Source organism: Ambystoma mexicanum, chromosome 7q (assembly GCF_040938575.1).
Source record: "Ambystoma mexicanum isolate Mex_15411 chromosome 7q, UKY_AmexF1_1, whole genome shotgun sequence".
NCBI classification, from domain to species: Eukaryota; Metazoa; Chordata; class Amphibia; order Caudata; family Ambystomatidae; genus Ambystoma; species Ambystoma mexicanum.
Window position 1 is genome coordinate 916,684,385 of NC_090941.1, and position 23,962 is coordinate 916,708,346.

At 45.5% G+C, this 23,962-nt stretch overlaps 1 protein-coding gene across 1 annotated transcript in view; it reads left to right on the forward strand.

The window, feature by feature from the left end:
* Positions 1-500: 500 nt before the first annotated feature.
* PRCP (prolylcarboxypeptidase) overlaps positions 501-23,962 on the forward strand; it is a 514,316-nt gene continuing 490,854 nt past the window's right edge. The window contains exon 1 of the mRNA XM_069639880.1: positions 501-706. Coding sequence (XP_069495981.1) covers positions 539-706 — 168 coding nt within the window. The 5' untranslated portion in view covers positions 501-538. The remainder of the gene's footprint in view (positions 707-23,962) is intronic.

Below are 23,962 nucleotides of genomic sequence, written 5' to 3' on the forward strand. Positions count from 1 at the left end.
CGCGTAGCGCGCGGGGGCGGAGCTGGTCGCGCGAGCGAGATCTCGCGAGAGCTGTGCTCTCGCGATACCTCTACACAGCCCCATACACGTGTTTCGGCCTTGTAAAAAAAAAAGCCATTTTCACTCATGGAAACATTTACCTTTCCAGATGGACACCTCAGTAGTTCCAGTAGTCATTCTAATATCTTTACCGCTTGGATAAATGAAGCTAAAAGCAGTTCTATTTATAGTCACTTCTGTGGTTACACATGGTGGGCACGGGATCGAGTGGCAAAGAGAGGATAACCGTTTTCTTTCCCAACACGAAGATGTATTATAGGTCAAGACTTTTAGCAAAATCACCTACTGTTAATGTGAAGTCTAGCCCGCCCCCTCCCGGGTAGTGGGAGGGGCGATCCTCTCTTCTCCGCCTCTTTTTGTGTCCGTGTCTCTCCCATGGGCCAAGGTCTCCCATAAGCCCCGCCCATTTTCATAGCGGCCACGCCCACTCCCGCCGGGTCTCTAGAATGGGATCCCGGAAGTGAGCAGGACAATCACCATGGCATCTGCTGAGCGCGGCTCTTCGGGTCCCCTCTGTCTGTTGTTGCTGCTGCTGGCCAGCTCAGCGCTCGCACTGAAGCCCGCCAGCGCTAGGAGGGGCTCGCCGGGCACTTCACACAGGAGCAGACGTGCCCCCGATTACAGAACCTTGTATTACCCGCAGAAGGTAAGAGATAAACCCTTCCATATGCGCATTGACCAGGAGACTGCATGACACGTATTCACAGAATCGTTTTTTCGTTTTGTTTATTCATATGTGCATTTTAGTCAATATTGAGCTATCTTGGTAACCGTTTCACTTGGACATTTACACATGATCTCAAATGGATCCATTTGGGAAATATTCGGTAGTTAAACCAATTAAATACAAATTCCAATACGCCTATAACCCGTTCCACGATGCTAACGAAATGTCCCACATAATCTGGGCAGAAAATTCCCCAGAAAATGATATTTCGGCAACTGGATCTATAGCCTGCAGCGTATTGACAAAGGGGCGGATGAGGGGGCTCCCTGTCCCTCCACAGGCACAGTGTTCACAAATCAGGATATTTCGGTCCGGGACTTCTTCACCAGCGGCTGCCTCGGGAGTCCCTTATACTTGCGTAAAGTGCCCTGGCCGCTCATCATGATGCTATCTTGAGTGGCTAAGCTTCCACGCATGTCTTTCTTTTAACAATGCCCTACGAATGGGCAGCAGTATACCGTAAAGCCACTCCCTTCCGAATTTGGGCTTTTTCTGAATGGACCTGCTAACCTTCACAGTTGTCATAAGCAGAAATAAAAAGCAGAGGATAAAAGCACCTTTACAACACCCTTGCCATTACTATTGCGAAACAGTCCTTTTGTTGGCAGTCTTTCTTAGGCAGTAGGAATGTTTAGTTGCCCAGCTTCCCTCTACTTTCCTCGAAAATCTGGGCCTGCTAACAAGTCATTTAAAATGAGCTCTAGTGTGTTACTCACTTTAAACATGTATATCCATGATGTCTGCTAGCTTTACATGCACGAAATAGGTTTGCTTTTATGTGTATATTCCAACTTTCTTAACACATGCATAGCAGCAAGCTGTACGTTTGAACATCTCTATACCCAGGTGACCTTGGTACACAATGTATTTCATTGTCTGTCTTAAAGTTCGATAAGTACAGTTGTGTAAAATAAGGCTTTTTTAAAAAAATATATAATTTTTTTTTAATTCCGGGACCTGTAGTTTTCCATTCAGGACGTGCAAATAAAAGCACCGTTATAGTCTTCTTGCTTAACATGTTTCTATAAGGATTTACATGTTTTCAGGTTGCTAAACTGTTTGTAATTTAAGGTGTGAAATTATTAACCATTTCTGTCTTTGAGGTTCAGAACAAAGAAAAAAGGGTTGCTTCAAAACGATATGTTTGCGTCAATGTTTTGTGTACATATGCATGTGGGTGTATGCCTCTTGGGCACAGGTGCAGTTTGTGTCCACTGGGAACGACGTGATGCAGAACTGGGCTCAGCACGTGTATATATTGAGATAGCATGTAGGATTTGATTTGCCACTAGCAAAATGAAAGTTGGGCACTGTGGGTATATATTGTTGAGGCAGGCCTTTTTGTACACTAGCAGCAGGATTTCTTTTTTTTTTTCCCTTGGGCAATGCTAGCATGTATTGTTGACACAGCCACCATTACTTTGGACACAAGGTGCATGAAAGGGGGACAGACCTCCGATCTGGTTTGGGCAGAACCTACTTGAAAGTGGAGAAACTCTGTATTGACGCCGGATCCGTGAAGAATTTGCTGGTGGCATGGTTAAATGATGAGTCATGACACTTGATTGTGCTTGTAGTGTTGATTTACTGGCCAAGGAATTGCCGGTGGTTTTCAGAGCACCTAGTGCTATTTCACATGAGGAAAGCCAACACGTGTTTCGACCAACGGTCTTTATCAAGGCTATGCTTTTAGTGGTAAGGCGAGAGTGTATGTTGGTGACATCCCTCCTTTCCTGTCGCTCTTTGGCCGGCTTCTCTTGGCCCTCTTCCTGCTCCCACCTGTGAGGCTAAAAACCTCGGGGTCATCTTCGACTCCACGCTTTCCTTCTCTCCTCACATCTCTGACATCTCTAAGAAGTGACACCACCAGCTGCACCTCCTCAGAGGTATTCTTCCTTTCATCTCCTTCCACCAGAAGCTCACTGTCTCCAGAGCTCTGGTTCTCTCTAGGCTGGTGTTGGGCAGAATCACATGCAATAACCTTTGGGAACACTACACATATTTAAGACTAGAAGTTTCAGTACAATTTCACCTTTGGTACAAGTCTGTTCTACACAGTAATGTGGTAGTAGTGGCTGAGCAGCCAGACTTATATCAAGAGTAAAGTGAGCAGTACAGGAGATTACACAAAGGACTAGCAATCAGTGATTCAAACAAACACTTATTCAAGGTTTCTTGGTAAAAGAATTTACATTTATTTACACAGTTGGAAAACATTCCACTTGCAAATGCAGCTCAATATCACAATCTAATTCACTACAATACACAGCCAATCAGTTCCTGAACAAGTTCAGCTCCCCTGAAGTGGGAGCAAAATGGCACCTCAGTTACTTTAAAAAGGGTTAAAAAGACAAGGCTATAAGAATCAAACGTACAAATGCTTTCAGAGGTAGGGCAAATAGTTTCAGTTCACTTGAACCAGCAATTCAATTCAATAGGCCTGGGCCAAAGTCACTGCTTCAGTCTTGGATAGGATAGCACAGTTCTGCTAGTAAACAGTAATTAAGTCTTTGCCACGGTTTTTAGAATTAGTTGGTCAGATGAAAAGTTAGATGTTGGTTTAGGGAAGGACAAGCCTTCAAAGTCGGGAAAGTTTCACCAACTTTCACCTTTCACTGCGGCCGAACTGAGTTATGGATCGGACTTGCACACGGTGTCCGGTCAAAGGTTTAACTGCAAAGGGTCGAATGACCTTTGCATTGAAAACAAAAGAACCGAAAAAAAGGTTCGAAATGTTTTAATATTTATATATTTTTTTTTTTTTAGTTTAGCATGTATAAAAAACTTTTTTATAAAGAGAAAACTGGGGACTGGGGGGAACCTCCCCCCATAAATAAATAAATAAAAATGGATCCTTTTTTTTGGTTATTTTACCGTCTGGAAAAAAGGCATTCGTGCCTTTTTGTTTTCAAAACTTTGACCTATAACCCTTCCACAGTACCTTTTTAAATGAAGAAGAGTTGTAGCTGAGGCAGTTGTTCCTGGCAGTTCCTGTAGATCTCGCTGTTCCTGAGTTTCAGTCGTGGGGACAAGAAGGAGGACTTTGGGAGGTTCCTGGACTGCCCAGGGAAGAGGCCACAAACTTGGCAAAACATCGGTTTAAGGTGTGAGTGCCTTAAAGACCACAAACTGGTATCCTTCCCACTGGCTATCTGGTTTTGAACAACACTCTGAAGAAAATTCGACCAGTATAGGGACGGTGTCCAGGTGACTTGCGAGTTGGTTGTTCCCACCAAACTCAAGGGAAGAAGTTAACCTTGAAGGGCTTCTCTGTCGATGGAGTTTCGGGCAATTCGGACCTGCAGCAGGGCTTCACCGGTGGACCAGGAGCTGCAGCAGTCGTCTTCCTTCAGCTCGTCTTCAGTTCTTCCGTTCTAGTGGTCGACTCTGCTTTCCAAGTCCCAGAGACCTGCTTTTAAACAGTTCTCCCCCATTCATTCCAGCCTCGCTGTCACTCACACAGCAGGGTGGCTGTCCTTGTCGGATATCCAGCCGGCCAATCACGCCAGAGTCCATTCAGGTCTCCTAGGAGACGAAGGGTTCTAGGTCAAATGTTCGAATGCAAAGGATCAAATGACCAAAGGGTCGAATTTTTATTTGTATTTTTTGTTTTTTTTTCGTTGGTGGGTGGGGTTCCCCCAAACCCCTGTTTTTGGTGCAAAAAACACTTTTTTTTTCACTATACGAAAACCAAAAAAAAATATATTAAAAAAAAAAATTCTACCCTTTTTGGTTTTCGGTCCTATTACCTCGACCCTTTGGTCATTCGATCCTTTTGGTGTTGAACCTTTGACCGGACACCGAGACTAAGCACAGGGAGTTTCATGCTCCTCCCTCACATCCTGTCCACCCCAGACACTCAGGCGCCAGAGGAGGGCTTCAGCACTGAAGCCCGTTAAAGGCCAATGAACAAAGGGACCAAACCTGGTTTGGCGCACAGAGTTGAACACAAGAAGGACCTTTTTCTAAAAGAAACGGTGAAAAAAGTCAACTAGAGTCTGTTTTTACAGATGGGTCTTCGGCGCCTTATTGGAAAACCTGGCTGACTTAGCTACCAGTATTCACGGTCGGGAAAAATCATGGTAGTTTGTTAAAAACCACTCCCACCAGCCATTTCAAGTAGAAAAGGGTAACATTTGACTGTTACATGAGTGTTTAGACTCCGGGGATGCTAGGCAACCCCTTCAGCACTCTATAGGAAGATAGTGTGTGCTGGGTCTGTAAATTTAAACTAGTAACGTCAATTTAACTTTACATGCTCTGGGAGACAGTAGTCAGTCCCAGAGAAGCTATTTAAACCTTGGAGTCTGAAAGGCACCCCTGTGCCACTGCACTGAGGGTGCTGTGTGGCACATATGAAAAAGATGATGCCTATGGAGTTGTTTTAAAACTCCATGACAAAAGTAAAACGCACATCAAAATACTTGAAAGAGTGGGGAAAAAAGGCTCCGTCTTTCCAGGTAAAAATTAAAATCCTAGAAATCTAGCAAAGTTGCTGGGGGTCTCAAAAGGTAAGGGAAATTAGCGCATTCTTGAGAATTCTCCCTAACAGCTGGACTACTGCAACAGCCTCTTTCTAAATCTTCCTGCCTCTACTCTCTGCCCTCTGCAACTCATCCAAAACAGGACTGCAAGACTCTTCCTTGGCCTCAAGCGCAGGGATCGTATCTCTCCAGGACTGAAATCTCTGCACTGGCTCCTAGTGGCTGTGAGGATTAAGTTTAAAACCCTCTGCTTTGTCCACAAGGCCTTCTGTGGCCTGGGACCTCAATACCTTCAATTCTCTCTTCCTAAATATCTTCCTTCTTGGCTCATCCGCCTAGAACTCCCTCAAGGTTAGTCGCTTCTCCAGGCAGCGAGTTGGTGGCAGATCTTTCTTCTGCTGGGGCCTGCATCTCTGAAACTTGAGGAGAACCATCTCCGGTTCCGGAAGCACCTCAAGACCTTCCTCTTTGCTTCCGCTTTCTCTCATCCTCTCCACTGCTGATCTCCTGGCTGAATCTGAAACTGTACTGGTTACCTGGCTACCTTATGATCTCGGGCCTAGGTCCCTCCCCACCAGTTGCATACCTGCACTGCCCCCTGGCAACCTTTGCACTCAGACTATTTCTGTATCCCTACAGCCCCTACTAGCAGTTGACACCTGATGTCTTCACCTACCCTTGCACTTGCCACCACCTGGCCGCACTTTTGTTTATTGTCCTTTATATATTGTCTTATTTATCTTTTCTGTTATCCTATGTACTGCCCCCTCCCCTGCACTTGCGCAATCTCAATGTCACCTGGCCTAGTAGGATCTCTGTTTCTGTCTTCCCTCTGTTTCCCCTCCCTTGCCTTGTCGCGCCTTGAAACACTTGTTTCATAGTATATAGTGTGTATAGGCGCCTTATAAATGCCATAGCATATATCATATCATGGTGAGTTGCAGTGAATGGTAACTAGGCAAAATATCGGAAGACTTTTTGTGAATTACATGATGACACACATGGTCCATATGGGTGGTGAGGTGCGGTGAGAAGTGGCGTGACAATTCTATGCATGTACATGTTAAGGTACAACATAGGTAATAATTCATGTTATATTGGCCCCATGGGGTACATATTGTAGTAATCGCGAGTTTGCACCAAGGGCGAGAGAAAGGCGAGAGACATGGCTAGAGATGGTGGGCTTAGTGGTCTTCAAACCTTTTTGGCTTGAGCCCCACCCCCGGAGCAAAATTTGGGCAGGTTGCCCCCCCCACAAAAATGCCAAATGGACAGTATGTACAAATGACTATGAATTATTGCACGCCGTCACTGCAACCTGCTCCCATCACAGACCCCTGGGCTCCCCCACCTGCTCCCATCAGTCGCTGGGCTCACTCATCCCAGTCCCTGGGCTCTCCCCACCCCATCACAGACCCTGGACTCTCCCCACCATGCTCCCACCACTATCCCAGTTTTCCTGTCCATCCTGCTCCCACCACAGTCCCTGGGCCCCCTTAGCCCTGTTCCTAACACAGTCCGACGGGCAGTGGAAGCTGGTGAATTTCCCTGAATAAATATTTCCCCCAAAAATGCCATAGCGACCGAGCGCATATAGGGAGCCCGAGCCAAACAAGGCGGGTTCGGGGGGTTATTCGCCCCCCCCCCCCCCAGTGAATTCTTTTTTTAATAACGTGTTAAAATGTTACTTTTTAGAGCATACTTAAATTTAAAAAAAAAATGGGTAAAAAGACAAACTGTTTGCAATTGGTGCTCGGGGGGCCAAGGGGGAAAGCATGGCATTTACCCCACTCGCCAAAATCTGCTCAACAGACCAAAACAAACACGGCAATCACTCTATCATGAATGCGAGTACCCATCACCATACACTCCCTCATAACATAAGCATACACGCATCCATACACCTATTTAAATGAAATAAATGTACCTTCTGCTGGGGCTTGCGCGTGGCTGCTGAATGCCCTGCTCCGGGTTGCTCTGTCCGTTTGTGCAAGGAGGCGCAGGAGCTTCCCCTCGCACATACAAATAGGCAGTTCCCCGGCCAGCATTTCCAATGAGCTATGCAGGGGAGACGAAGCAAAACGCCCCCAGCCTTGCATGGCTCAGTGAGCATGTGCGGCTGGGGAACTGAACAGTCAAGGGAAACAGTGTTGCCCTTTGACAGTTCAGCTAGCCCAATAGCAGCTGAGGGAGTGCTCGGTGTTTCACTTGGCTTGCTCCTAGGCTCCTCCATAATGGGTGAGGGGGCCACTGGGTGGATGCCCCCTCACCCATTATGGATGAGCCGCCAGGCTTGGACTGGCCTATAGGGCAATGCCCGTACCAAAAATGCTAATGTAGGTCAGTCTTTTTTGGCCAATATGGGCCAGTTTGATGAGTTACCTCACTATGCAGCTAATAGTTTTGACTATTGTTGCTGAATAATATTTCTTTAAAAATCACTACTTGCTTACATTTGAACATGCCAATACCACGCAGGCTAAGCAGCACCCTGGCACCCATGCCTGAATTTGATACTTCAAGTCCGCCATCCAAACTAGGTCCCAAATGGTTGTTGTGGGTCAAAAGACTTGAGATGTTCTTCAGGGCCACGGGTGAAACTGATGATGATGATGCAAAGGTGGCCAAGTTTTTATACTCAGAGGTGCAGAAGATCTTCGATTCGCTCAATCTTCAGGTGAACACTTATGATGCTGTCAAGCAAGCCCTCCAGTACCATTTTCTCCCCATGGCGAATGTAGACTTCGACAGATGGGTGCGGAAAGGCAACTTGGTGACGAAATCACTAGACCAGTTTTGTGCAAGACTGAGACACCTGGCAAGTACCTGCAGATGGGGGAATGAAGAAGAGATGGTGCGTAATCAGTTAATACAAGGTTGTATCTCCGGGAAGCTGCGGAGACAGATACTCTGAGGGCCAGGATTGACACTGGCCCAAATCCTCGACACAGGGAGCGCTTATGAACTGGCTGAAAACAGAGGCGCTAGTTTGGACGCGGCTGTGCAACCTGGTTAGAGTGGGGACGCCTTTGCTATCGGTCGCCTAGCCCCAGGGAAGACACACTGGGGACATAAAAGAGCTGACCGTGCCTCCTCATCTACGAGCACACAGTCCTGTCAGTACTGTGGGTACGACTTGCCGCACTCAGGGGAATGCCCTGAAAAAACGAGAGAACGCTAGAGTGTGTAGGGCGGCAAATCCAGTGACTGCGTCAAGGGGACCAACAAGAGTAAGTGGGGGAAACCCCAGACGTTTCAGAAGTGTGGTAACGATCGAACAGGGAGTGCAGGAATTGGACATTGCCGAGGAAAAGGAGGATGAGGATGAGGAGGAGGTCTTCTTCATCTCCAATATCGCATCAGGAGCGAAACAGAGAAGACAACCAACATGCACCATGAACATCGGAGATGTGCCCATGCCCGTTTTGATCGACACAGGTGCGTCAGTCTGCGTCCTAGCAGCAGAACACTGCGAGGTGAACCCGGGTCCGCCCAAATTAGAAGAGTCCAGGGCCCGAATATACACTTTTGGTGGGGACACGCCACTACTGATCCAGGGGGTCTTCGTGGCTCCAGTGTTGCACAGACTGAATAAGATCAAGGCTAGATTCTTTGTGACCCCCGTAAGCCTGCATTTCCTTTTGAGTTGTGCTGCCTCTGAAGCCCTAAATATTGTACACTTCACTATGGCGGTGTACCAGTCGGACATTGACTGCTTGCTGGAACGATTTGAGAGCGTATTCCAGGGTGTGGGCAAACTAAAAAGTGACCCTATTAGACTGCACATTGATGGGTCCGTGAGACCAACAAACCTCAAGCACAGAAGGATACCATTCCATCTTAGGGCCCAAGTCGAAAAAGAACTTCAATCGCTGGTCGACATGGATATCATTGAAAGGGTGGAAGGTCTGATGCCGTGGGTCTCCCCCCCCCCCCCCATACTGGTAGCATCCAAGCCCAAACAGTCGGGGGCTGTCCGCATCTGCTAGAACTTCACCCAGATTCACGGTACATGACAACATTTACCACCCACGAAGGGCTATACCAATTTAAAAGGCTCCCGTTTTGGTGTCTCGTCAGCGGCGGAAGTCTTCCAAAATGCCATCCGTGGAGCCCTGGCAGGACTAAAAGGCATCCTCAATATGTGGGACGACATCTTGGTGTTCGCCCAGTCGGAATCCGAACACCTCAAAAGACTGGAACGGGTGATGGAGAGAATGAAAAATCTAGGACTCACACTACACAGGAAGAAGTGCGAGTTTCTCAGGAATCGCATAGAGTTTTCGGCTTCGTTTTCCACGCTGGGGGCATCACTCCAGATCCGGAGAAGGTGAGATACATTCGCGAGGCACCCCCCTCCGAGTCACCAGCAGAGATGAGGAGCTTCCTGGTTATGGTGAATTACTGCAGGAGGTTTATTCGCGACCTGGCGTCCTTATCAGATCCCTTGCAGGCACTCACTAGGAACGATGTGGCGTGGGTGTGGACGTCCAAGGAACAAAGGGCATTTACCGACATCAAGACTGCACTGTCGGGCCAAGAGACAATGGCATACTTTAGCCCGGACAAAGAGTCAGATATTGTTGTGGACGCTAGCCCGTTGGGACTGGGTGCAGTTCTGATGCACGTGGACTCACATGGATTTATGTGTCCCATAGCGTACGCCAGCAAGGCACTCACGGAAACTGAGAAAAGATACTCGCAGATTGAGCGGGAAGCTCTTGCCGTTCTGTGGGGATGCAAGCATTTCAGATTGTACATCCTCACAAAGCCCGTGTTTGTCATCACCGATCACAAGCCACTCATTCCAATCATGGCTGGGGCATGCTCCAAACCACCACCACGAATCAAGCGATGGATGCTATCCCTGATCGAGTATAGTGTCAAATTGCAGTATCGTCCAGGCACTCATAACCCAGCAGACTATTTATCCAGACATCCTGGGGCCGGGCATGACTCTACCCTTTTGCATTCGACCCTTTTGTTTTCTAAACTTTAACTGGACACCGTGGGCTGCATTGACATGATCCGCAACGTCGTGGAGGTAGGTCTGCAGGTGGCACTCTCACGCCAGGAGATTGCGGATGCATCGGAAGAAGACAAAATATTTCAGGTCATCAAGGGAGCTATGAGCAACGGCGAGTGGAGAGACATCCTCAACAACAATGCCAGGTGGGAGGCAGGAGCCCAGAGGGACCTTCAAGCACTGTGGAAGACATGGAATGAACTCTGTGACCGAGGATGGCCTCCTGCTACGGGGCTGTCAAATTGTCATCCTGCGGACTTTGGTGGCCAAGATGCTACAACTGGCCCACAAAGGCCATCAGAGAGCCGCTAAAACGAAGGCGCGCCTGAGATTTAGTCTGGTTCCCCGACCTGGAACGGAGAGTGGACAACTTCGTGCATGCTTGCATTCCGTGCCAAGCGGCCAGTCCTGCTGAGAGGGGCCCGCCGATCAGAGCCATGGAGAGAGGCATGTACTTTTTGGCAGTGGTAGACCATTGGTTGAGATACCCATAGGTGGAACTGGTAGAGTGTACGGCATGTGACCACAACATCTTGGGGCTGGAGAAAATGTTCGCCACCCATGGCTTCCTGATTGAACTGTGCTGAGATAACGGCCCACCCTACCAGGGACGGCGGTTTGCCAAGTATCTGGAGGAAAGAGGCATCAAGCACAGGAGAGTGACACCGTTATGGCCAAGAGCAAACGGGGAGGCCGAGAGGTTCATGAGAACACTCAATAAAATCTTCAGAATCTCGTTGGATGGGGGAGAAGAACTGCGTCAGAACCTTTTCGAGTTCCTCCGAGAATATGGAACGACCCCCCCCCCCCCCCACCACCAATCCACAGGGGTCACACCGGCCGAGGCACTATTCAGTGGCTGTCCCAGGGGGCTACTGCCGGTGGTAGAGGGATGAAACCCCGGGGTGATTGACAACCGCTGCATCAGCCTGGAGCGACGGGCCAAGAATGAAGATGAAGGCGCCCGGAGAAACCTCCAAGAAAAGACTATTGAAGTAGGAGACATCGTACTAGTACGCAATAGACATCCAGAGGGAAAGTTGTCGCTCGCGTATGAGACCTGTCCATTGGAAGTGAATCATGTGTAAGGGTCTATGGTCACGGCGGCCAATGACAGAGGGACGGTTACAAGGAATGTGTCCTACATCAAGAGAATACAGGCCAGCGTGCCGGGAGGAGCACAGAGGGCTCCCGCTCAGGTGTTCTCAGGAGAGATCGGCCCGACAGCCACCCCAGAGGCGGAGGGTTCACCAGACGCTCCTGGGACACCCGGAATATCCCAAGAAGATTCCAGAAGGTACCCAAGCAGGGAGGGGTGTCGACGGCCATCCACGTTTCAAGACTTTGTCATGGACCCGGTCTCGTAAGAGACTAGGAACTGTTTGCGTAAGCCAAGTTTGTGTCATTATTATAGTTAATGTTCAGTGTTTTATTTGGTTGGGAAAAAGGAGGGATGTTGCGTATCACACAACGGTTATGTGCATACGCGAGCCTCGGTTGGGCCTGCGCATGCGCGGTTAATAAAGGGAGGTCCCTAGACGGCAGTTGCCGCCGGGACTCCGCACCAGCAACACGCGTCCCGTGCTTCTCTGTATGCCAGGGTGTGCCCCGATACTAATAAAGGGCAACCCTGTGGAGAACGGATTGACATGTCCCAGTTGGCTGATGCCACGGACAGGTGCTGGATGGAACTGGAGAGATGGGGCAGCAGGAGCGGGATAGCGAATTCCTGCTGGATGCTGCTGTCGCAGGTGTATTTCCGAGTAAATTGTGAGCTTATTTCGTTCAGACATTTAAGGATTGTACAATACATTGAATGGTTGAAGGGCTATTCTGATCGACGGGGGTGGCATAAGCCTTGTCGGTGAGGGGTAGGTCAGACTGCCTATGACGGTATGTTGGGGCACATTGCATTGAATTGAGTTATGAGGGGAACCGAAGTTCGAGTCAGTAGAGAGAGTCCAAAGGTGCGTGTGCGCACCAGGTATGTGTGCAGCTGGTGCGGAATTCGTGTGGTAGCTGCTTCTTAGCGATAGGTGTGGTGGTTGAGAGATCAGGAGTATGTGTTTGCTCTGACAGGATTTATACAGACCGAGTGTGGTTGCGTTAGGCCTGAGGAGAACGCCTGGCTGGGGGGTGTGGAGCCAGCAGTGTTTACTTAGATGGGGAGTGAGCGGGAGATGTTGATATGAGAACAGTTATACCGAATGGTGTCATAGTATCCCTGTGTTCTATTTGAGTGGTGGTGTAAAGAAGAGAGTAAGCGTGGGGTGTGGTATGCTCTTTCAAATGTTCCCTGCATTCCAAAGCATATTATGTACGTCACGCAATTCTATGCGATCAGGTCCGCTCTATGCATTTTTATTCATTTCAGGCGTTCAAGATTGTCCTACACACTCCTGTCTGCTCGACACACTTACACACTCTAGTTCACCTTGCATGCTCTAGTCTATCCCTCATTCTCCAGTGTGCCCCGCGCATGCTCTCATGTATTCCATATACTCGTCCGCTCCACACATTTGTCCAATCCGCACACTCATCCAGTCCACCCGCTCATCGGCACAACATACTACTCATCCGCTTGACATACTACTCGTCCGTTCTACGTATTCATCCGTTCCACACACTCATCAGCTCTATGTATCTATCACTATGTATTTATCCGCTCCACACACTCCTTGGCACCGCACATTCATCCGTTCCACACACCCATCCGTTCCACACACTCATCCGTTCTATGAATGTATCCGCTCCACGTACTCGCCCGCTCCATACATTTATTGGTACCACACAGTCATCCGCTCCAGTCATCCGCTCCACACATTCATCCTTTCCACCCACTCGTCCGCTCTACCCACTCGTCCGTTCCGCGTAGTCGTCCCCTCCGCGTACTTGTCCATTCTGTTCTCCCAACACTCGTCCGCTCTCTGCACTCGTCTGCCCTCTGCACTCGTCTGCCCTCTGCACTCGTCTGCCCTCTGCACTCGTCTGCCCTCTGCACTCGTCTGCCCTCTGCACTCGTCTGCCCTCTGCACTCGTCTGCCCTCTGCACTCGTCTGCACTCCACACTCATCCTTTCTACATGCTCGTTCGTCTGGTCTAAACGTTCATACAGTCGATACTTTCGTCCGTTCAGTATAGTCATCAGTTCTACGCCCTTCTGTGTTCTATTTGCTTCTCTGCGTTTATGTATTTATCAACTCTGCACGTACTCAACAAATCTACACGCTCGTCCACTCTGCACACCCAACCGCTCTACACACTCATTGGCTTTAGTATGTTCATCTATTCCATCCGATCTCCATACGCATTTGATCTTTCTAGTCGTCTGTTCTTCCATTCATGCACTCTTACACTTAGTGCATTCATCTGTTCTATACGCTTCATCCATTCTAACTATTTCATCTATTCACTACGTTCCCTCCTCATTCATTGTGTCTATTTCATCAGTTTAGATCTCCTATTTTCACAATTATTTATTCCTATTATCCACTTCACTGTTTTGATCTACATTACATGTTTAGTTCTGTTTGTCTTTCTAGTTTACATTCGAGTTTATTAGCTGTCAATTTCTCGCTTCAGGTAGTTTGTTGGGTCGGTGTTATTGTGATGATGCTAGTTTGGAAACCGGTTGGTTTTGGGGGAAGAGCCAGGTTTTCAGTAATTTGCGGAAGGACGTTAAATCCTCAGTTAGGCAGATGTGGGGTGGGAGGGAGTTCCACAGGGTTGGGGCTAGGGCTGAGAATGATGATCCGCCTAACCTGACTGAGTTTGTCTTAGGAATTACTAGGAGGCCAGCTGAGCTTGATCTTAGGGTGCGAGTGGGATGATAAGGTATTAGCTTATCATCCCACTTGAAGATATTGAGGTCCAGTTTTATGCAGTGCTCTATGGGAGAGGCATAAGGTTTTGAAAGCCACCCTAAGGGCTACTGGAAGCCAATGCAGTGTCTTAAGGGCTGGGGATAAGTGGTCTCTTGGACCGAGCGCAAGTAGCATTTTGGCTGCCGCGTTTTGTGCCCTTTGGAGTTTATTCAGTTGGTAGGCATGGATTCCGAGGTATTAGGGGGTTTGCGTAGTCCAGTCTTGATATATCGATTGATTGGACCGTGGAGAGTCTGTTGGTAAATGAGAGAAATGGAAAGATGCGCCTAAGGATTTTGAGGTGCTAGTGGCAGGACTTTGAGACATTGTTGACTTGGCGCGAGAGTGTTAGGTCAGAGTCCAGGGTGCATCCAAGATTTTTCACTGTGTTGGAGGGTGTCGGTGAGTTGCCCATGGTGGGTGGCCAGGGTAGTGGGTGCGGAAGAAGATCGGACATGCCTCAAACCATGATTTCAGTTTTGGAGGGGTTTAACAAGAGGTGGCTTTGGGTCATCCAGCGTTCTATGTTAAGGAGGCAGGATGCCAGGTCAGATCGGGAGTTGGGTTTCGAGTTCAGGAATTTTAGAATTAGTTGAGTGTCGTCAGCGTAGTTGTAACACAGGATGTTGTGTGAACGAATTATTGGTGGGAGGGTGATCAGGTAGAGATTGAACAGGAGGGCGGATAGACATGCTCCTAGTGGGACTCCTGTGTCGACTGGTCGGGCTTGGGAGGTAAAGTTGGAGAGTGTCGTTATTTGGTGCCTGTCTTTGAGGAATAAAGCTATCCATTTGAGAGCGGTTCCACAAATTCCTAGGGAGTGGAGGCGGTCAAGGAGGATTGAGTGATTGATCGTGTCAAAGGCGGCCGATAGGTCGAGAAGGATTAGTGCGGCGCATCCCGCGGAGTCTGCTGTCATTTTAAGGTCGAGGTTAGGGTGGTTTCAGTTCCGTGACGAGTTCTGAACCCTGATTGGGCGGGGTCTAGGAGATTGTTGGCTTCGACAAAGGCATTTAGTTGGGAGTAGGCGGTTCGGTCAAATTTTTTTATTTTTATTTAATTTATTTGATTTAGTTGAATATCAACTTTACAAATATATAAAATATTCATCATTATTAAAATATAATCAATTAATTTACATCATTCAAGTTACACAATAAAAAAAGTAAAAGCACATAATGGATACAATTTAGGAGATAATACAATTATCTTCCAAAGACGTCAGATGTTATCAGCACAGTTACATTTTTCCTTATCACATGACCATTATGTTTCTTTTGATCAAATGGAAATGCAGCATCAAGTATGTTAATGGTTGCAATTCTAACCAAAATCTTTTTAGTGCTGAAAAGTTCGGCCCAGATTTCATTTGCAGATCTTGTATTAAACTTATGTTGCATGCATTTGGCCAATTTAATTCGGTTTTCCACAAAAGCCTCACATTCTGTGACAATATGATAAAGGGTTTCTATATGAGATAAATTCTTACAGAATCGACAATAGATTAGATCTTTTTCCACTAACCCTCTTCTAAACAAAATCTCATTTACCGGCCATAGGTTCAATCGAAATCTTAGAATTTTCTGTCTGAGGGCAGCAGACGGGCATTTCACAAGATAATCAGCCATCAAGCGAAATCTCTTATGACCAAAGACAGTCCTATCAAAATCTTTCAGCTTCATGCATTGATCTTGAGTGAGTATCCAATCGAACTGATATAATTTGCTCTTAGCTCTAGACGGATTTGTGAGCAATAATTCAATTGAGATTTCTGCATTGGCAAGTGCATTTAATACATAATTTCGCCATTTGGATGGAAATAGCTGATTTGAGGTCAATAAATGGTTCGCTAGGATGGCTAGACTATTTCTGTTAGATATACCCAGCATACATTTTCTCAACAGTGTGCACATTTTCCAAGTAATTTGCGAATGCATAGACAAAAGCCCTAATTCAAATCTTAATAGCATAGTAGGAGTACTTTTTGGAAGATTAAGCACAATTTCCAAAATGTAGCCTCTATTCGGTTCCAAAATAGTGGGGTATTGGGAAACATGGATTCCATTCCATAAGTAATCACAGGTATGACCTTTTGTTGGTAGTAGGACATAATTGGATTACATGTAAACTTACAATATTTCGCCAAAATTATTTTTGCTTGTGATGTTAACATAGTAAGTTTTGAAGATATTATTATTTCAATCGATTTATCCGATTTTAAGTTGTTAAACATCATCCCCAAATATTTGTACTCTGAGACTATCTGTAGCTTTGACCCAGACATTGACCACTCATGCTTGTTTGAGAAGGAGGATTTTGGTTTGTTCAATATCATTATTTGTGTTTTGTCTTCATTCACCGTTAAATTATTGGCACTTACATAGCGCTCCAGTGTATCAAGGAGAGTTTGTAGACCTGCTGGAGTTTGTGAGATTAAAACCAAATCGTCTGCGTATAGCAGCCAAGATATAATTTGGTTTTCTATCTTTGGAGAGTCCGAAACAGCTAGAGCCAAGTCAACCGAAATGTCCAACAGAAAAAGATTAAACAATGTTGAAGCAAGAATACAGCCTTGCTTCAGGCCTCTGGCGGTGGATATAGTCCTAGATAAGAGGCCTTCCATATTCAGCTTTATTTGTATGGTCGTTTTTGTGTGCAAAAGATTCACCAATTTTATCAAAGATTCAGGGCATTTGTATTTCATCAATTTTTTTATGAGAAGATTTCTGTCAACAGAATCAAATGCCATGCGAAAGTCAACAAAAGCCATGTATATGAGTTGTTTCCGTGTAGTGCATGAGGACTTGATAATGTTAAGTAATGTGAAGTTGATAGAGGTACCTAGACCTGAAACGAAACCCGTTTGAAACAGGTCTCTGCACTGATGCTCCAACGACCAAGCATTAAAATCACGTAGAATTAATCTGCAAAAAAGTTTTCCTGGCACATCTAAGAGTGCAATAAGCGGATAGCTCAAAGGATTTTGTCGATCGCCCTTTTTGTATAATGGCACAATAATTGAATGCGTCCAGGATTTAGGCAGCTCTTGGTTGCATATGATCAGTTTGAATCAAGTGTACAAAATTGGTACCCATAGGTCAACATTTTTTTTCAATGTTGGATTTGAAAGTCCATCGGGACCCGGGGCTCTAGACATGCTAGCCTTGTTAATATAAAGACGAATGTCATCTTTATCAAATTGTAGATCGAAAACGATAGGCATAGAACTTACAACAACCTGTTGAACAGGAGAAGCATAAATGGCCGAGAAGTAGTCTATCCAGTCATTTTCTTTGACTCCATTTAGCTCTGATGTTAATGGTGGAGCCTTGTTGGTTGCATTAAGTAACTGCCAGATCTGAGCAGTGTTCTTATTTTGAATATGCATTATCATGCTCTCACCCTCTTTTTGTTGTAAAAATCGTCTGTATTCAATCATCCAATTTTTATAAGCTGTTTTAATGGATTTCAAGGCTGCATCTCTAAAGGCCGCAGGTACCAAACAGGCTTGACGTTTCTGCTTCTTAAATAATGCTTTCCTAATGCTAACAGTATTATCATTAAAGCGAGGTATTTTTGATTTTACTTTCTGACAAGTAGCATACAACTGCATTAAATCAAAGGGCGCTACATAGTCCTCATCTGTGTCATTCATACCCGTCTGATCAAATCTTTTCAGATGATCTCTATATTTAACAAGGGATTTTTCCGACCATTTTAATCGGTTCTGGGAGTTATTTGTATTCACCACACCTTGAAACCATTGTCTTTGTGGACAAATGGGGGATGATATGACCAGTTTGAAAGTTAGCGGTTTGTGATCGCTATATTCAGATGATATTACTGCAAATTCTAAAGTGTGAACAAGCAAGTTTCTGGTGACAAAAATGTAATCAATAATCGCACTCTGGTTGCGACAGGCCCAAGTTGGTTTTGGGGGAGAATCATCCACACTAGTTCCATTCAGCATTACCAAATTCCAAGCCTTGGAAAAAGTATTCCATGATTTAACTCGGTCCTGGTTTCCTGATACGGGCGTATTTACAAGATGGATGTTCAAATCACCTGCAATGATGACATAAATGATGCCACTTTCCAACATGATATGCTCCATTGAGGATGTCAGATTTTTAAAAAACAGGTTAGTCGATATGCTCACAGGGTTCCAATATATGTTAATACATGCTATTTTGATGTGATTAATAACAAAGAAAGAGCATTGTATAAAAGGATTAACAGAGGGCAAGGAATGCAGATGCAAGTTAGATGTAGATTTAGAGGCAGTTAGCAATCCTGACATTGGTCTACCCTTGGTTGCACGTATAGCAGGTACCAGATTAATATCATAGTTGTTCCAAACCGGAGAACTAGTCAGCCAGGTTTCTTGGAGAAGAATAAGATCGTAATTTCCCAGAATAGAACGAGGGTTATTAATAAAATGGCTAAAACCTTGGGTATTCCAACTAATTACTGTTAAGCTCACTTTGTCAGTAACGGAATCTAGTTACACTCTGGTGGTGTGATTAAATTCTTTGTGTTCTAGAACATTTTGTCTAGGAATGTAAGAAACAGGATTCCACGGATTCTTAAAACAAGATTTTAAAGGACTTTTAACATTATAATTGGATGTAACCAAGAATCCCAAGTTAAACAGGGCAACCTCTGCAGCACAAATGATATTATGTATTACTAAAGAGCGAGTCCATATTAGAGCTGAACCCAAATTATTTTGGTTGGGGAATTCAATCTGATCGAATTTCTTGTAGCTCAAAAGTATCATAGAAAATTTTTAATATACTCTGACGATTCATAATATACACAGAAGAGACTTCAGGACGACATGATAACAACATAGAATATCTCGTTTCTGGCATGGAACTTGTTTTTTTGCTAGGGGGTAATGGACGCGTTTGAGATGACCCCGGCATAATGCTAGAATCCTGTCTATACATTGTTTGAGATTTTTGGCCTTTGCGTTCTACTGGATTACCTGATTGGGACATTGAACCATGTCTCTCATTCAGTTGCCATAACTGAGCAATTGAGTCTCTTAACTCCTGAAGTTCGTTTGGAGAAGAATGTGCATAGTTCGTGTTCTTGGACAAAGTGTAATCTGTCGCCTGAGACTCCAATTCTGCAAATGATACTTTTTTAGACAGGAGACTCTTATTCTCATTAGGGATCATTGACAGTGCAGTTGAAATTGGGAGAACAGAAGTGCATTTAGCAGGTCCATTTGTAATGATGGGAATGGCAGGAGGACCAAATGTGCGCTGTTCTAGGTACAAATCAATTTCTCGCCTTAAAGCTGTTCTCGCATCAGTAGGGTTTTTGAGAGATCCATTTTGTATTTTGGATGCGCATCTGGCGAGAACAGTTTGAGAAGGACGCGATTGATTCTCGGTGATTGTTGATTGAGATGTCTGCTGAGGTACTGCTAATTTAATCAGTTCATCTAATGGAGGATGGTCAGTAATTTTTCTGGAAGAAACACTTGATTCAATGAACTTGTTTTTCTTTAAATTTACCAGCGCTGTATATTTTTTTGTTATATTATTGGATACAGCAAGAGTTCTACTATTTGCACGCGTTAAGTTATTAATAAACTGTTTTGTCGCAGAGGTCGCAACTAGTTTCACAGTCTTCACATTTTTCGTTTTCTTTTGCGCATGGGTTTTTTTAGGGTTTAAATTCTTTGGGATCAAGATGTTGGCGGTCCTTACATCAAAAACAGGGTATGGGGATTTCAAATCAATCCTATGAGAGCCACTCATAGGATTATTAGGGTGACTCGAGTGTTGTGTGTCAAGTGGAATAGATGTTGAATCAGATGCTACACATTTTTCTCTAATTATTCCTTTAACATAAGGCAATGATGTTTTCAATGTCGCAGTTTTCAAAGGCATGATATTTTCACAAGCAATAGAATCCGAAACAGTTATAACAGAATGGCACTCAGTAATTTTGGTTGTTTGTGTGTCACCATCAGTATAAACTGCCATAGCATTTAAAGGACCTTTCTGTTTCTCAACCAGCATCTGGGAACACTCTTTGGATGCTTTAATTGCCTTTTCTAGTTTCTCATTTAGACTATTCTGTAAATGATCAAACGCTGTGGTCATAATTAACTGATCATGTCTCATAATGTTGACATTTTCAGAAAGATCTTTCAAATTATTATCAACAGATTCAAACAATTTGGCAAGTGCCATTAAGGCAATATTCATTACCTCTAAGGTCAAATGTGGGGTCTTGGAGGGCTCAATGTTTTTTGCCGACATTGGCAAGTCTCCATTGGATCTCCGAGGTGTAGGTGCTCTATAGGATGCGTCTATTCCTGATATGTTGCAGCCAGATTGCCGGAACAAATCAGGAGATTGAGAAAGATTTGCATCCTCTGAGATGGCCAAAGAACAGGATTTTTTAGAGTCTAATTCAATCACAGCTTCTTGGCTAGAGTTGGATGAATTCAAAATTACTTGAGCCGGAGCTCCTGACAGTGCATTGCGTAGGATCATGCTATCCGTAAGGGAAGTACTAGTGCCATCAGAATTAGGCTGTACTTCCACCTGTATACTGTCCTTGGAACCTGCTGGACCGTTGGTAGACATTCCCACTTTGGAATTCGTGTCACCTAAGCTAATATTTTGTACTGGTAAAGGAGCTGTTGAAACATCTTTCATGGACGGCAGAGACACAGCAACATTGCCAAAACCATATTTGCGAATATCAATGTTATCTTGCACTCCCCCTTTTTTCTTATTGTTTGTTGTTTTACGTCGGGGAGTTCGCAAAATTGGAGTTGAACAGACGTTCATTGCTGCCTTAGTTGCTGGCTGCTCTTCATAAATTTGTTGAGATTCCGACATAATTCGCTGCCGAATGTTTACCGGCATTGCAGTTGTTAAACGATAGATGCCCTTCGAAGTCATAAGTCACGCAAGGGTGTTTCTCCTTAGTTCTAACCAAACAAACAATGTGTGCTGGTCACTCAAGCTGTAGAAATTGAGTTAACATATAATAATATGGGCAGTGAAATAAAGCACCTCCGGATCCCCGGGAGCCGCGGCAAAGCGGGACTCTTCGGGTGCGTGAGCGCGATTCACGTGCAGATGTTGCCTTATACACACGCCCACTAGATGTTACAGAATGCCTTATGGGAAGAGTAGTCCACGGCAACAGTCCTCTTCTTTTGGGAAGCACAGAGAAAAAGTCAAGACGTCCAGACGAAGCGGGACTCTTCCCTAGACCTTACCCTAGACCTACGAGCAGTTAGTGTTGCTGAGGCTTACCTTAGTCTCAAGAACGGGATCAAAGAGGGGATACCTCCGCAGTCTCCCGTTCACGCCGTTAGCGCCAAACAGCCGCACAACAGCCAGCGGCTTGTCTCCTCTGGGCTTGGCGCCGCAAGGGTGGATGGCAGGGTGCTTTAAGGATGGAGTTGGTCACGTGATGATTCACGTGACTTGCACAGGCCCCGCCTCCTCACTGCAGCACTCGAGGTCCTGCAAGAGCCTGGTAGCAGCTCGTAGTGCATGCAAGTTCAAGGAAAAGAAGAAAAAAAAAACGTTTGTTTCCACAGTTAAAAGCACGCAATTCCAGCAAAGAAGACCGGTCAATGAGTTTGGCAAGGAACCTGGTGTTTGAGATGGGGCGGTAGTTTTTGGGATCGAGAGGGTCGAGCGAAGGTTTTTTAATTAGAGGTTTGACGTGCACCATTTTGAATGCGTCTGGAAAGATACCGGAAGAAAGGGAGGCATTTATGATAGATCTTGCGTGTTGTCCTGCGCAGGTGGAAGCAAAAATGTCTTTAAGGGTTGTGGCTGGGCAAGGGTCCAGTGGTGATCCAGATGGTTTGCGGGCAGATAGAAGTTTGAGAAATTGTTCTGGTGATATTGGACTAAAGGATTCGAACGTTGGTTGCATAGAGGTCGCAGCTGATGGGCTGGCCAGTACGGGCGGAGGATTGCCTGGTGGCTGTAGCCAGTTTGGTGGTTAGAGTTTTTGTCCTTTCGATAGCCGTGGAGTAAAAGTGGAGGGAGAGTGAGTCACACAGTGATTGTGACTGGGTCGGGACGGTTGTGTTACAAGCCGGATTGGTGAATTCGGAGATAATATTGTCAAGTTCTTTGCTTGGGTTTTTGCAGTTTAGGGTTCCGGAGTTGTAGTGGGCTTTTTTTGCTTTCCGCATATTCTGCTTGAAGTTGTATTTTGTGATGCAATAAATGTAATGCGACCAAAGGCCTTGCAAAGAATATCATCTTATGGTTTCACTCATTGGCCCTGCTGCCTGTGCCACCCACAACGTGTTTTATATGTGCCCAGCGGAGCAGAGTGTCAATTCTATATCTTTGCCCAATTTTTCTGAAGTTGTTGCTGTGAAATGCATTATTTCAACTCATTATTTTTACGAACGTATAATGGGAAGCACAGTCTGAAACCCTACTCTGTTAGTTCAGGCGCACTTGCTTGGTTAAATTCAGGGAATACATTTACACCCCTCAGTTTTACAACTTCGCCAGCTGCAACTACTACACTACACTGTAGTGATATTTTCAAATGGGGCATGGCAGCACATGAAGATGGCTAGCTAGGTCGGAAAATCAGGCGCTAAAAGCCGCTCCTGTTTATCTCGCATTAACCAGTGTCTAGGAGCTACCCCTGGGAAATGAGGAGCTAGTACATAGCGCTCCACAAATCCAAACTCAACGTAAATTGCTAAGGTATAATTGTGTACATTATTTACTACCCTTTAATCTATATCTGTCATATAGACGTGTCCTAATAGTTATTTATAGATTGTCCCAAATGCAGAGTAATATTCAGTAATGGGTGTGTTTGTTTGGCATCAGTTGGCCTGGGAAGCCGAAGGAAGCTCCTGATAGCTTTTGGTGTCATGCTAACCAGGCTACTCTAGATTACAAGCAGGAACCAAATAGCTCCCAGGTCCCTCCAATTCCGAACCTTGCACTTGTGAAAGTGTGAATTCAGGGTAGTGACATCCACAAGTGTACATCAATGTTACACCATCCATTACCATTGTGTAATACTCCAAGAAGCAGATATAAGCTTGTAGTGAGTGCACCTGCCAATGCGTTCACGCTGTTGCTGTTTAAGCCGTGCTCTATTCACACACTTGCAGATACTGCTATGGCGAAACATTGGGGATACGCAAATGCGGAATGATATAGCAATCTGTCCTATCAGAGGACACAGAAGATAAACCACGCAGAAAGGGGAAACCTTAATTTGCTGATTGCCAGTGTTAACATACGGAAACGCCCAAAATGACTGAGTTTATAATTCCGAATGAGAGATTCTACAAAAATCCCCCACCATTCGGTGGCGAGGGCTGTGGGGGAGTCCCCCGCACGATTGTTCACTACACTGTGAGCGTATTCCACATCCATACAATACTTAATACAAATCACAATCCCTTCACACGATTTGTAAACAGCCGTCCCTGTATATAAGTGTAACGTATACATTCACGGTGGTACATACTTCAATTTCACCTTGTGTTAGTATTGGCAACCATCCGCTTCCTCCTCCTTATTGTGCAAGATACAGCATGGCACAGTGTTACTGTGCGCTAAAGCTGCTTTTATTTAGTGTGTCCAATTCTTTAATATTAATGTTTCTTGTTGAAAGCCACCACGCGTGCGACTCAAATGCTGACTGGCTGGGGCTGGTTTCCATCTGTTGACAGAACGGAATTTTAACTCGTGTGTCTTGAGCTGTTGTTCCTGCAACTTCCTGCCAGGGCCCTGTGTCAGCATATTGCAGCTCCGCATCAAATATA